The sequence below is a fragment of the Oncorhynchus keta genome, chromosome 1, assembly GCF_023373465.1.
Source record: "Oncorhynchus keta strain PuntledgeMale-10-30-2019 chromosome 1, Oket_V2, whole genome shotgun sequence".
In the NCBI taxonomy this organism is placed as follows: domain Eukaryota; kingdom Metazoa; phylum Chordata; class Actinopteri; order Salmoniformes; family Salmonidae; genus Oncorhynchus; species Oncorhynchus keta.
In genome coordinates this window covers 90,721,854-90,735,349 of record NC_068421.1, presented here as the reverse complement: position 1 = coordinate 90,735,349, position 13,496 = coordinate 90,721,854, and the positions used below count along the sequence as shown (strand labels likewise).

Below are 13,496 nucleotides of genomic sequence, written 5' to 3'. Positions count from 1 at the left end.
CGAAGGTCTTTAGGGAGTATGCGAGCACAGACCTTAGCTTTTCGTTTTCTGCTACGGTCACCGTTCGAAAAGTACACATTATATTTTTATTTTAAACTGCACATTTTCCCCTCACCTCCTCACCTCCTCACCATTCATGATTTGAAATGCAAATCAAGCATTTTAGTTGTAAAATAATAAAGCAACCCTTATAATAAATTAGCGTTATTAAACAATACATTTCTCATTCCATGTCGGTAATTAAATTTACGGGCGACTGTTTTTAGTCTTTGCTGTAATATTGGCTTTTAAATTCTCTTTTTTTTTAAATTTTTTTTTTACTTACAAGACATTTATTTAGTCTTTTTACGTTGTTCCAAACAGTTAGAAAAATAAATATTGTAATCTAACAGCAGCTGTTATACATAATATGCACTTTTTGTTGATCTCCAGTATTTTCAACAACTAGTCAAATTTATTCCATATATCCGACTTCCCCCATTTGTCACGTACTCTGCAGCCATTTTTCTGTCATGTTATGGTGTTGGGAGTTTGTTATAACCCATTTATTGATGTGATTATGCTATAGGTCAGGCCCTATTGGTTGTGTGCATGCGATGCTTACGTAAGGAGAGCAAGGGTTGAGGGAATAAGGGAAGGTTTTGCCTCAACAAATGAGAGATTTCGGTAACAGAACTTTTTCGGTCAGAAATGGCTGTCTGTTATGTGGCAGCTTTAGAAACATGGACAGCACCATAAACACTGATGTTCTGTGGTGGTCGTTGCAGCAGGGAGGAGAGAGAGACAACACTATAAACACTGTTGATGTTCTGTGGTGGTCGCTGCAGCAGGGAGGAGAGAGAGACAACACTATAAACACTGTTGATGTTCTGTGGTGGTTGCTGCAGCAGGGAGGAGAGAGAGACAACACTATAAACACTGTTGATGTTCTGTGGTGGTCGCTGCAGCAGGGAGGAGAGAGAGACAACACTATAAACACTGTTGATGTTCTGTGGTGGTCGCTGCAGCAGGGAGGAGAGAGAGACAACACTATAAACACTGTTGATGTTCTGTGGTGGTTGCTGCAGCAGGGAGGAGAGAGAGACAACACTATAAACACTGTTGATGTTCTGTGGTGGTCGCTGCAGCAGGGATGTTCTGTGGTGGTCGCTGCAGCAGGGAGAGAGAGACAACACTATAAACACTGTTGATGTTCTGTGGTGGTTGCTGCAGCAGGGAGGAGAGAGAGACAACACTATAAACACTGTTGATGTTCTGTGGTGGTCGCTGCAGCAGGGAGGAGAGAGAGACAACACTATAAACACTGTTGATGTTCTGTGGTGGTCGCTGCAGCAGGGAGGAGAGAGAGACAACACTATAAACACTGTTGATGTTTTTGGTTTGCAGCAGGGAGGAGAGAGTTTAACACTATAAACACATGTTCTGTGGTGGGCTGCAGCAGGGAGGAGAGAGAGACAACACTATAAACACTGTTGATGTTCTGTGGTGGTCGCTGCAGCAGGGAGAGAGAGAGACAACACTATAAACATTGATGTTCTGTGGTCTAACGCTGCAGCAGGGAAAGATCAGACAACACTATAAACACTGTTGATGTTCTGTGGTGGTCGCTGCAGCAGGGAGGAGAGAGAGACAACACATAAACACTGGATGTGTCTGCAGCATGGAAAAACACTTAAACACTTTGATGTTCTGTGGTGGTCGCTGCAGCAGGGAGGAGAGAGAGACAACACTATAAACACTGTTGATGTTCTGTTTTAGCAGGGAGGAGAGTCAGAACACTATAAACACTGTTGATGTTCACCTGCAGCAGGGAGGAGAGGAGACAACACTATAAACACTTTTGATGTTCTGTGTTTGCTGCAGCAGGGAGGAGAGAGAGACAACACTATAAACCTTGATGTTGCTGCACAGGGAGGAGAGAGAGAACACTATAAACACTTGATGTTCTGTGGTGGTCCAGCAGGGAGGAGAGAGAGACAACACTGACTCACTGATGTTCTGGACTCTGGCTCTTTCCCAGAGAGAGACAACACTATAAACACTGTTGATGTTCTGTGGTGGTCGCTGCAGCAGGGAGGAGAGAGAGACAACACTATAAACACTGTTGATGTTCTGTGGTGGTCACTGCAGCAGGGAGGAGAGAGAGACAACACTATAAACACTGTTGATGTTCTGTGGTGGTCGCTGCAGCAGGGAGGAGAGAGAGACAACGGGTCACTCGCTGTCTTTTTTTGTTTTGTTTAACACAGCGCATTCTGAGTCTGGCTCGGCACATCAATTGCTGTCGGACTCCCTCTAGTCATTTGTGTGTCCTTAATTATTTCATCTAACACTGCGCTTAAAGCATCAGACAAGCTCAGTGCATATAGTTGATTTGATAACAACACATAGGATGTGTCTATATGGAAAAATACAGGTTTTTACAATTTTCTACCAATCGATTGGTTGAAAGAACAAACAACTCGATCGACCAAAGATTTATTTTAGCCAGTCAGACCGTCCTACATAATACAACACCTTGTTTTAGCAAGGAGCTACAAAGTTTTCATCACGTTGTTAAGAGTCCATGTTACCACGGAAACATAAATCAACCTTCAGTCCGCTGGGTGATCCATCTCGACACTGACTCACTATCTGGACTCTGGCTCTTTCCCAGAGCAGTGGTGTGAAAAAGAGGTGATGTGGAGCTAATGAGCTGAGCTCAGTTTTCAGAATCAGCTCCTGTTCACCTGATTGACTAGACCTGTAGTTAGTACTGTGTTCATATCAGCACAGTCAAACTATCGCATTACTATCAGCGTTTTAAAAAAGCCTCTTAAAAGCCTCTCACCTTCTTTGTCTTTGTTCTCCACTGGAATTGTTTTCTAGCCCGGATAACAACCCCCTCCCTTCTCTCTGTCTCTCCTTCCATAGTGATGTCCCAACACCACCACCAGCAGCACCTGCAACACACCCAGCAGCAGCCCCAACAGGCCCAGGCCTTGGGTTCACCTGGCTCCCTCCCCCAGCAGCAGAGCTCCCAGGCTGGGATGATGAGTCTGTCCAGTCCCCTGGGTGTGGTTGTCAGTACCCAGCAGAAGATGAGGCTGCAGCGCATCCAGCTGGAGAGAGAGAGGATCCAGAGACGCCAGGAGGAGCTAATGAGACAGGTGAGGCAGTCTAGGCCTCCAACGCTAGGCCTCCAACGCTAGGCTTCCAACGCTGCCCTCCAACGCTAGCCCTCCAACACTAGGCCTCCAACGCTAGCCCTCCATCGGTTTGCTGCTCAATCCTAGAGTATTTACCCTTTAGAGCCAACAACACCACACAGGAGAGCCTGCTTTACTCTCAGACCTCCAGTCCATGTTTCAACACTGTTCTGTTTATCCCACACCTACAACTCGCCAGAGACTGTCAGGAGAGACTGTCAGGAGAGACTGTCAGGAGAGACTGTCAGGAGAGACTGTCAGGAGAGACTGTCAGGAGAGACTGTCAGGAGAGACCTGTCAGGAGAGACCTGTCAGGAGAGACCTGTCAGGAGAGACCTGTCAGGAGAGACCTGTCAGGAGAGACTGTCAGGAGAGACCTGATACATACCGCTAATCAATCATTCTTTCCTCTTAGAGAGACACCTCGACCCAATTTTTTATTTAAAAAAATAAAGTTTATTCAGGCTAAATCCACACTAGTATACACACACACACACGTTTTGTTCTATCCTCGTGGGGACCTAAAATTAATTTCCATTCAAAATCTTATTTTATTTACCCTTACCCAAACCCTAAACTTAACCCCTAACCCTATCCCCTGAGCTTAAAATCTCCTTTGTCCCAATGAGGAACATTTGTCTTGTTTTTGGGGGCTTTTGGGTATTTTAGGTCCCCACAAGGATAGAAGAACCAGCACACACACAGGCCACAAGCCATCATATCACGTGCCTCCTCAATGAGAAAAATGTTACCCAGATGCATCTCAAAGACAGCAAATGGAGCTCTTAGTTGGACAGCAGATTGTTTTTTTTTAGCGCAGGCTTTGGGCCTTTCTATGACGCTGGGGGGTAAATATTAGCGCCCACTAGTGGCCGAACGGGGTAGCTACCAGCTACTCTATTCTAGACCACCTAATCATCTACTTACAGGAAGGCAGGCTCACATAGAGAGAGAGAGAGAGAGAGATTCACACCCGTTTGTTAATCGCCTTTATTGTCCTTAGCCAGTGACCTCAACCAGGAAATGTTTATCTCACCCAGAACGCTGTGACTCTGTCGGCCCATCCTGAGCACATAGCAGCCCTGGCTGGCATCTGTGGGGTTGGGAAGGGAGAGCAGAGTCTTACCTTGGCTATGGCCTGTACTTCTCTATTTTCCACTGTACTCCCCTACACGATCTCACTGCTTTGGTCTGTCTGACAGTCTGGAGAGAGATCTATTTAGGGAAAGGGGGATACATAGTCAGTTGTCCAACTGAATTTATGCAGTTGAAATGTGTCTTCCGCATTCAACCCAACCCCTCTGAATCAGAGAGGTGCGTGGGGCTGCCTTTAATTAACATCCACGTCTTCGGCATAGAGTTGAGTCATCCGCATACATAGAAACTCTGGCCTGGGGAATTCCTGATTCTACCTGGATTATGTTGTAGAGGCTTCCATTAAAGAACACCCACGTCTTCGGTGCCCGGGGAACAGTGTGGAGGGTGGTTCAAGTGTGGAGGGGCCCTTGAATGAGTTGGTGTGTCTGAGCCTTTGACTTAGTTCTGTATATTGCTCAGGGGAAGATTTTTACCTTGTCAGCTTGGGGATTTGATCCAGCAACCTTACGATTACTGGCCCAACGCTCTAACCAATAGGCTACCTGCCCAACGCTCAAACCACTAGGCTACCTGCCCTAACCACTAGGCTACCTGCTCTAACCACTAGGCTACCTGACCAACGCTCTAACCACTAGGCTACCTGCTCTAACCACTAGGCTACCTGCCCAACGCTCTAACCACTAGGCTACCTGCCCAACGCTCTAACCACTAGGCTACCTGCCCAACGCTCTAACCACTAGGCTACCTGCCCAACGCTCTAACCACTAGGCAACCTGCCCAACGCTCTAACCACTAGGCTACCTGCTCTAACCACTAGGCTACCTGCCCTAACCACTAGGCTACCTGCTCTAAACATTAGGCTACCTGCTCTAACCACTAGGCTACCTGACCAACGCTCTAACCACTAGGCTACCTGCTCTAACCACTAGGCTACCTGCCCAACGCTCTAACCACTAGGCTACCTGCTCTAACCACTAAGCTACCTGCTCTAACCACTAGGCTACCTGCTCTAATCACTAGGCTACCTGCCCAACGCTCTAACCACTAGGCTACCTGCTCTAACCACTAGGCTACCTGCCCAACGCTCTAACCACTAGGCGCTCTAACCACTAGGCTACCTGCTCTAACCACTAGGCTACCTGCTCTAACCACTAGGCTACCTGCCCAACGCTCTAACCACTAGGCTACCTGCTCTAACCACTAGGCTACCTGCTCTAACCACTAGGCTACCTGCCCAACGCTCTAACCACTAGGCTACCTGCTCTAACCACTAGGCTACCTGCCCAACGCTCTAACCACTAGGCTACCTGCTCTAACCACTAGGCTACCTGCTCTAACCATTGTTATAAAGCCCCTTCCCTTTACAGATACATTGTTATAAAGCCCCTTCCCTTTACAGATACATTGTTATAAAGCCCCTTCCCTTTACAGATACATTGTTATAAAGCCCCTTCCCTTTACAGATACATTGTTATAAAGCCCCTTCCCTTTACAGATACATTGTTATAAAGCCCCTTCCCTTTACAGATACATTGTTATAAAGCCCCTTCCCTTTACAGATACATTGTTATAAAGCCCCTTCCCTTTTACACATACGTTGTTATAAAGCCCCTTCCCTTTTACACATACGTTGTTATAAAGCCCCTTCCCTTTACAGATACATTGTTATAAAGCCCCTTCCCTTTTACACATACATTGTTATAAAGCCCCTTCCCTTTTACACATACGTTGTTATAAAGCCCCTTCCCTTTTACACATACGTTGTTATAAAGCCCCTTCCCTTTACAGATACGTTGTTATAAAGCCCCTTCCCTTTTACACATACGTTGTTATAAAGCCCCTTCCCTTTACACATACATTGTTATAAAGCCCCTTCCCTTTACAGATACATTGTTATAAAGCCCCTTCCCTTTTACACACATACATTGTTATAAAGCCCCTTCCCTTTTACACATACGTTGTTATAAAGCCCCTTCCTTTACAGATACATTGTTATAAAGCCCCTTCCCTTTTACATTGATCCTTCCACATTTGTTATAAAGCCAATCAGATGAAAGCCCCTTATTTTAGGTGCGGTTATAAAGCCTCTCAGGGCCTGGAAAGCCCCTTCCCTTTACAGATACATTGTTATAAAGCCCCTTCTCTTTACAGATACATTGTTATAAAGCCCCTTCCCTTTTACACATACGTTGTTATAAAGCCTCAATTCAGCAGCCTGGGTGGAAAGCCCCTTCCCTTTACAGATCCTTCCAGCCATTTGTTACACTCACAGCCAATCAGATGAATGAGAATCTGGTATTTCTAAGGTGACTGTGCACTGGTAGTTAGTTGTGCCCCAGACAGGGAGACTGACATGATCCAACCCTAGATACCATGTCAGGGCAGTGGTAGTTAGTTGTGCCCCAGACAGGGAGACTGACACGATCCAACCCTAGATACCATGTCAGGGCAGTGGTAGTTAGTTGTGCCCCAGACAGGGAGACTGACACGATCCAACCCTAGATACCATGTCAGGGCAGTGGGAGTTAGTTGTGCCCCAGACAGGGAGACTGACACGATCCAACCCTAGATACCATGTCAGGGCAGTGGGAGTTAGTTGTGCCCCAGACAGGGAGACTGACACGATCCAACCCTAGATACCATGTCAGGGCAGTGGTAGTTAGTTGTGCCCCAGACAGGGAGACTGACACGATCCAACCCTAGATACCATGTCAGGGCAGTGGGAGTTAGTTGTGCCCCAGACAGGGAGACTGACACGATCCAACCCTAGATACCATGTCAGGGCAGTGGGAGTTAGTTGTGCCCCAGACAGGGAGACTGACACGATCCAACCCTAGATACCATGTCAGGGCAGTGGGAGTTAGTTGTGCCCCAGACAGGGAGACTGACACGATCCAACCCTAGATACCATGTCAGGGCAGTGGGAGTTAGTTGTGCCCCAGACAGGGAGACTGACACGATCCAACCCTAGATACCATGTCAGGGCAGTGGTAGTTAGTTGTGCCCCAGACAGGGAGACTGACACGATCCAACCCTAGATACCATGTCAGGGCAGTGGGAGTTAGTTGTGCCCCAGACAGGGAGACTGACACGATCCAACCCTAGATACCATGTCAGGGCAGTGGGCGTTAGTTGTGCCCCAGACAGGGAGACTGACACGATCCAACCCTAGATACCATGTCAGGGCAGTGGGAGTTAGTTGTGCCCCAGACAGGAGACTGACACGATCCAACCCTAGATACCATGTCAGGGCAGTGGGCGTTAGTTGTGCCCCAGACAGGGAGACTGACACGATCCAACCCTAGATACCATGTCAGGGCAGTGGGAGTTAGTTGTGCCCCAGACAGGGAGACTGACACGATCCAACCCTAGATACCATGTCAGGGCAGTGGTAGTTAGTTGTGCCCCAGACAGGGAGACTGACACGATCCAACCCTAGATACCATGTCAGGGCAGTGGCACAGGTGAAGGGTAGCATTGACCCCCCCCTCCCTCCTAGTTCCACCTGTGTAGACCTGTCTTTGTGTGTTTGGGTACGGTTATCTTACGGCAGCAACCACAAACCTCTTATCCACTTCCTTTAAGACTATTAGCCAATCCCGTCCTGAGGTGTGTGTGTGTGTGTGTGTGTGTGTGTGTGTGTGTGTGTGTGTCACACACTTCACATCATATAATTTCTGTGTAGTTCACACACTCACTACTATAGGGCTGTAAAAACACTGCTTTGTTCAGAAGCAGATTCTGTTATGGGACTCAGCAAATGTTTCTCAAGTGGTTCTCAACACAATGTGTTCCTGGACAATAATGAACATAGTTTCAGTAATCTTGAATCTCTCCTCTCACCCCTCTTCTCTCTCCCCTCTCTTCTCTCCTCCTCCTCTCTCTCCCTCCTCTCCTCTCCTCTTCTCCTCTCCTCTCACCCCTCTTCTCTCCTCTTCTCTTCTCTCTCTCTCTCCTCCTCTCCTCTTCTCTCTTCTCTTCTCTCCTCTCCTCTTCTCTCTCTCCTCTTCTCTCTCCCCCTCCTCTCCTCTTCTCTCCTCCCTTCTCTCTCCCCTCCTCTTCACCTCTTCTCTCCTCCTCCTCTTCTCTCTCCCCCCTCTCCCTCACCCCTCTCTCTCTCACCCTTCTTCCTCTTCTCTTCTCTCCTCTTCTCTCTTCTCTCTCCTCTTCTCCTCTCCCCCTCTTCTCTCTCCCCCTCTTCTCTCTCCCCTCTCTCTCTCCTCTCCACCCTCTCACCCTCTTCTTCTCTCCTCCCCTCTCCTCTCCTCTCCTCTCTCTTCTCTTCTCTTCTCTTCTCTCTCTCTCCTCTTCTCTCCCCCTCCTCTCCACCCCTCTTCTCTTCTCTCTCCCTCTCTCTCTCTCTCCTCTCTCCTCTTCTCTTCTCTCTCCTCCCCCTCCTCTCTCTCTCTCTCTCCTCTCTCTTCTCTTCTCTCTCCTCCCCTCTCTCTCTCTCTCTTCTCTCCTCTCCTCTTCTCTTCTCTCTCCTCTCTCTCTCCTCTCCTCTTCTCTTCTCTCTCCCTCTCCTCTTCTCTCTCTGCCCTCTCCTCTCCTCCCCTCTTCTCTCTCTCCCCTCTCTCTCTCCCCCTCCTCTCTCCTCCCCTCTTCTCTCTCTCCCCTCTCCTCTTCTCTTCTCTCTCCTCTCACCCCTCTTCTCTCTTCTCTCACCCCTCTCTCTCCTCCCCTCTCCTCTTCTCTCTCCCCCTCCTCTCCTCCCCTCTTCTCTCTCCTCTCCCCCCTTCTCCCTTCCCCCTGCTGCCTATTGCTTCCCCCTAGGAGGTGGCACTGTGTAGACAGCTCCCCGTGGACTCTGAGAGCATGGCACCAGCGCCCACCCCTGGTGGCAACCCTGCCCAGCCCATGACCCAGGGCAACATGCCCACCCATGGATCTGACCCCTTCCTCAACAGGCAAGTGCACTCCTGACTCAATTAAAATCAAAGGGCCTTATTGGCATGGGAAACATATGTTAACTACTCCAAAGCAAGTGAAATAGATCATTAACAAAGGTGAAATAAACAATAAAAAAACCCTCTGCACACATCAACAACAGTCACCCACGAAGCATCGTTACCCATCGCGCCACAAAAGCCACGGTCCTTGCAGAGCAAGGGGAAACAACTACTTCAAGGCCTCAGAGCGAGTGACGTCATCGATTGAAACGCTATTAGCGTGCACCACCGCTAACTAGCTAGCCATTTCCCATCGGTTACACCAACCCATACACATGTACTGTGTTGTAATGATGCGCTTCTGTTTCTTCTCATATGTCTCCCTCTCTCTTTTATTCCCCTCATTCTCCCTTCTTTCTCAACACCCCCTCTCCCCTCTGCCTCTCTCCCTTTTCTCCTTCTTCTCTCTCTTATTAGACGGGATCAGTTGATTAATATGTTTTTTCCCCTTCCTCTGTGATCCACAGTGGTCACTTCCAACACTCCCGGGAGCAGAGCACAGACAGTGGCCTGGGGCTGGGCTGTTACAGCATCCCCACCACCCCAGAGGACTTCCTTAATAACATGGAGGAGATGGACACAGGTAGTCCACGTTCTCCCGCCGTCTCTCTCTCTCATCTTCTCGCTCTCAAATTCAAGCTGCTTTATTGGCATGAAAAACATTTTGTCAATTTTTCCAAAGCAACAATGTGTTTAATAAACATTGTAATAAAAATAATGAACAATAATACAAATAAAAAAAATAAAAGTCAATAGTAGAAACAAATGATAACAATAACAAATAATAGTGACGATAAAAGGCTGAACATGGAAAATGGAACTGTCATCGTCATCATTACATCACTACTATTACCATTACTCTACCATTACTACTACCACTACCATTACTACTACTACCACCATTATCATTACTACTAACATTACTACTACCACCATTACTCTACCATTACTACTACCACTACCATTACTACTACCACTACCATTACTACTACTACCACCATTACTACTACCACCACTACCATCACTATTACTACCACCACTACCATCACCATTACTACTACCACCACTACCATTACCACTACCATCACTATTACTACCACCATTACCACTACCATCACTACCATTACTACTACTACCACCATTACTACCACCTCTACCATTACTACTACCTCTACCATCACTACCACTACCATTACTACCACCACAACCATTACTACCACCACTACCATTACTACTACTACCACCACTACCATCACTACCACTAACATTACTACCACCACTACCATTACTACTACTACCACCACTACCATCACCATTACTACCACCACTACCATTACTACTGCCACCATTACCACCACTGCCATCACCATTACTACCACTGCCATCACCACTACCATCACCATTACTACCACTTCTATCACCATTACCATCATCATTACTACAACCATTACTACTATTACTACCACCACTACCATCACCATTACTACCACCACTACCATTACTACCACCACCATCACCATTACTACCACCACTACCATTACATACCACCACCATCACCATTACTACCACCACTACCATTACTTACCACCACTACCACATACTACCACCACTACCATCACCATTACTACCACACACCATCACCATTACTACCACCACTACCATCACCATTACTACCATCACTACCATTACTACTGCCACTACCATCACCATTACTACCAGCTACCATCACCATTACTTGGCACTACCACCACTACCACCACACATTACTTACCATCACCATTACTACCACCACTACCATCACCATTACTACCACCACTGTTTACCTGCCACTACCATCACCATTACTACCACCACTACCATCACCAAAACCACTACCATCACCATTACACCACCACTAATATGCCACTACCATCACCATTACTACCACCAACCATTACTACCACCAATACCAACTACCACCACTACCATCACCATTAACCACCACTACCATCACCATTACTACCACCACTACCATTACTACTGCCACTACCATCACCATTACTACCACCACTACCATTACTACCACCACTACCATTACTACACCACTACCATTACTACCACCACTACCATTACTACCACCACTACCATCACCATTACTTACCATTACTACCACCACTACCATCACCATTACTACCACCACTACCATTACTACCACCATTACTACCATCACCATTACTACCACCAATACCATTACTACCACCACTACCATCACCATTACTACCACCACTACCATTACTACACCACTACCATCACCATTACTACCACCACTACCATTACTACTCACCATTACTACCTACCATTACTACCACCACTACCATCACCATTACTACCACCACTACCATACCATTACTACCACCACTACCATCACCATTACTACCACCACTACCATTTACTACCACTACCATCACCATTACTACCACACCACTACCATTACTACCACTACCATCACCATTACTACCACCACTACCATCACCATTACTACCACCACTACCATTACTACCACCACTACCATCACCATTACTACCACCACTACCATTACTACTACTACCATCACCATTACTACCACCACTACCATCACCATTACTACCACCAATACCATTACTACCACCACTACCATCACCATTACTACCACCACTACCATTACTACCACCACTACCATCACCATTACTACCACCACTACCATCACCATTACTACCACCAATACCATTACTACCACCACTACCATCACCATTACTACCACCACTACCATTACTACCACCAATACCATTACTACCACTACCATCACCATTACTACTACCCACTGCCACTACCATCACCACTACCATACCGCCACTACCATTACTACCACCACTACCATTACTTACTACCACCACTACCATCACCATTACTACCACCAATACCATTACTACCACCACTACCATCACCATTACTACCACCACTACCATTACTACCACCACCATCACCATTACTACCACCACTACCATTACTACTACCACTACCATCACCACTACCATTACTACTGCCACTACCATCACCATTACTACCACCACTACCATCACCATTACTACTATTACTACCACCACTACCACTACCATTACTACCACCACTACCATTACTACCACCACTACCATCACCATTACTACCACCACTACCATCACCATTACTACCACCACTACCATCACCATTACTACCACCACTACCATCACCATTACTACCACCACTACCATCACCATTACTACCACCACTACCATCACCATTACTACCACCACTACCATCACCATTACTACTACCACCCACCTACCACTACCATTACTACCACCACTACCATTACTACCACCCTACCATTACTACCACCACTACCATTACTACCACCACTACCATTACTACCACCACTACCATTACTACCACCACTACCATCACCATTACTACCACAATACCACTACCACCACTTCACCATTACTACCACCACTACCATTACTACCACCACTACCATCACCATTTACTACCATTACTACCACCACTACCATCACCATTACTACCACCACTACCATTACTACCCACTACTACCATCACCATTACTACCACCACTACCCTACCACCTACATTACTACCACCACTACCACACCATTACTACCACCACTACCATCACCATTACTACCACCACTACCCACACTACCATCACCATTACTTACCATTACTACCACCACTACCATCACCATTACTACCACCACTACCATTACTACCACCACTACCATCACCATTACTACCACCACTACCATCACCATTACTACCACCACTACCATTACTACCACTACCATCACCATTACTACTACCATACCATTACTGCCACCACCATTACTACCATTACTACCACCACTACCATCACCATTACTACCACCACTACCATCACCATTACTACTACCACCACTACCATCACCATTACTACCACCACCATTACACCACTTACTACTACCACTACCATCACCATTACTACCACCAATACCATTACTACCACCACTACCATCACCATTACTACCACCACTACCATCACCATTACTACCACCAATACCATTACTACCACCACTACCATCACCATTACTACCACCACTACCATTTACTACCACTACCATCACCATTACTACCACCACTACCATTACCACCACTACCATCACCATTACTACCACTACCATTACTACCACCACTACCATCACCATTACTACCA

At 46.8% G+C, this 13,496-nt stretch overlaps 1 protein-coding gene and 1 long non-coding RNA gene across 8 annotated transcripts in view; one reads left to right on the top strand and one right to left on the bottom strand.

Annotated features, from left to right (window-relative positions):
- Positions 1-13,496, top strand: part of LOC118394193 (WW domain-containing transcription regulator protein 1-like) — a 79,771-nt gene that overhangs the window by 64,981 nt on the left and 1,294 nt on the right. The window contains exons 3-5 of one of the 2 annotated variants that reach the window (XM_052465206.1): positions 2,914-3,149; positions 9,063-9,193; positions 9,703-9,818. In XM_052465206.1, coding sequence (XP_052321166.1) covers positions 2,914-3,149; positions 9,063-9,193; positions 9,703-9,818 — 483 coding nt within the window. Of the gene's footprint in view, positions 1-2,913; positions 3,150-9,059; positions 9,194-9,702; positions 9,819-13,496 lie in introns of both variants that reach the window. The other variant, XM_052465205.1, reaches the window with a different exon arrangement.
- On the bottom strand, positions 4,176-6,116 carry LOC127908159 (uncharacterized). Of its 6 annotated transcripts, none has more exons than XR_008066212.1 (4): positions 5,426-6,116; positions 5,109-5,248; positions 4,948-5,031; positions 4,176-4,856 (listed from the first exon to the last, which is right to left on the bottom strand). It is a non-coding gene; the product is annotated as an uncharacterized LOC127908159 (long non-coding RNA). The 6 variants fall into 6 exon arrangements; XR_008066213.1 differs by having other exon boundaries at positions 4,976-5,031; XR_008066214.1 differs by having other exon boundaries at positions 5,004-5,031.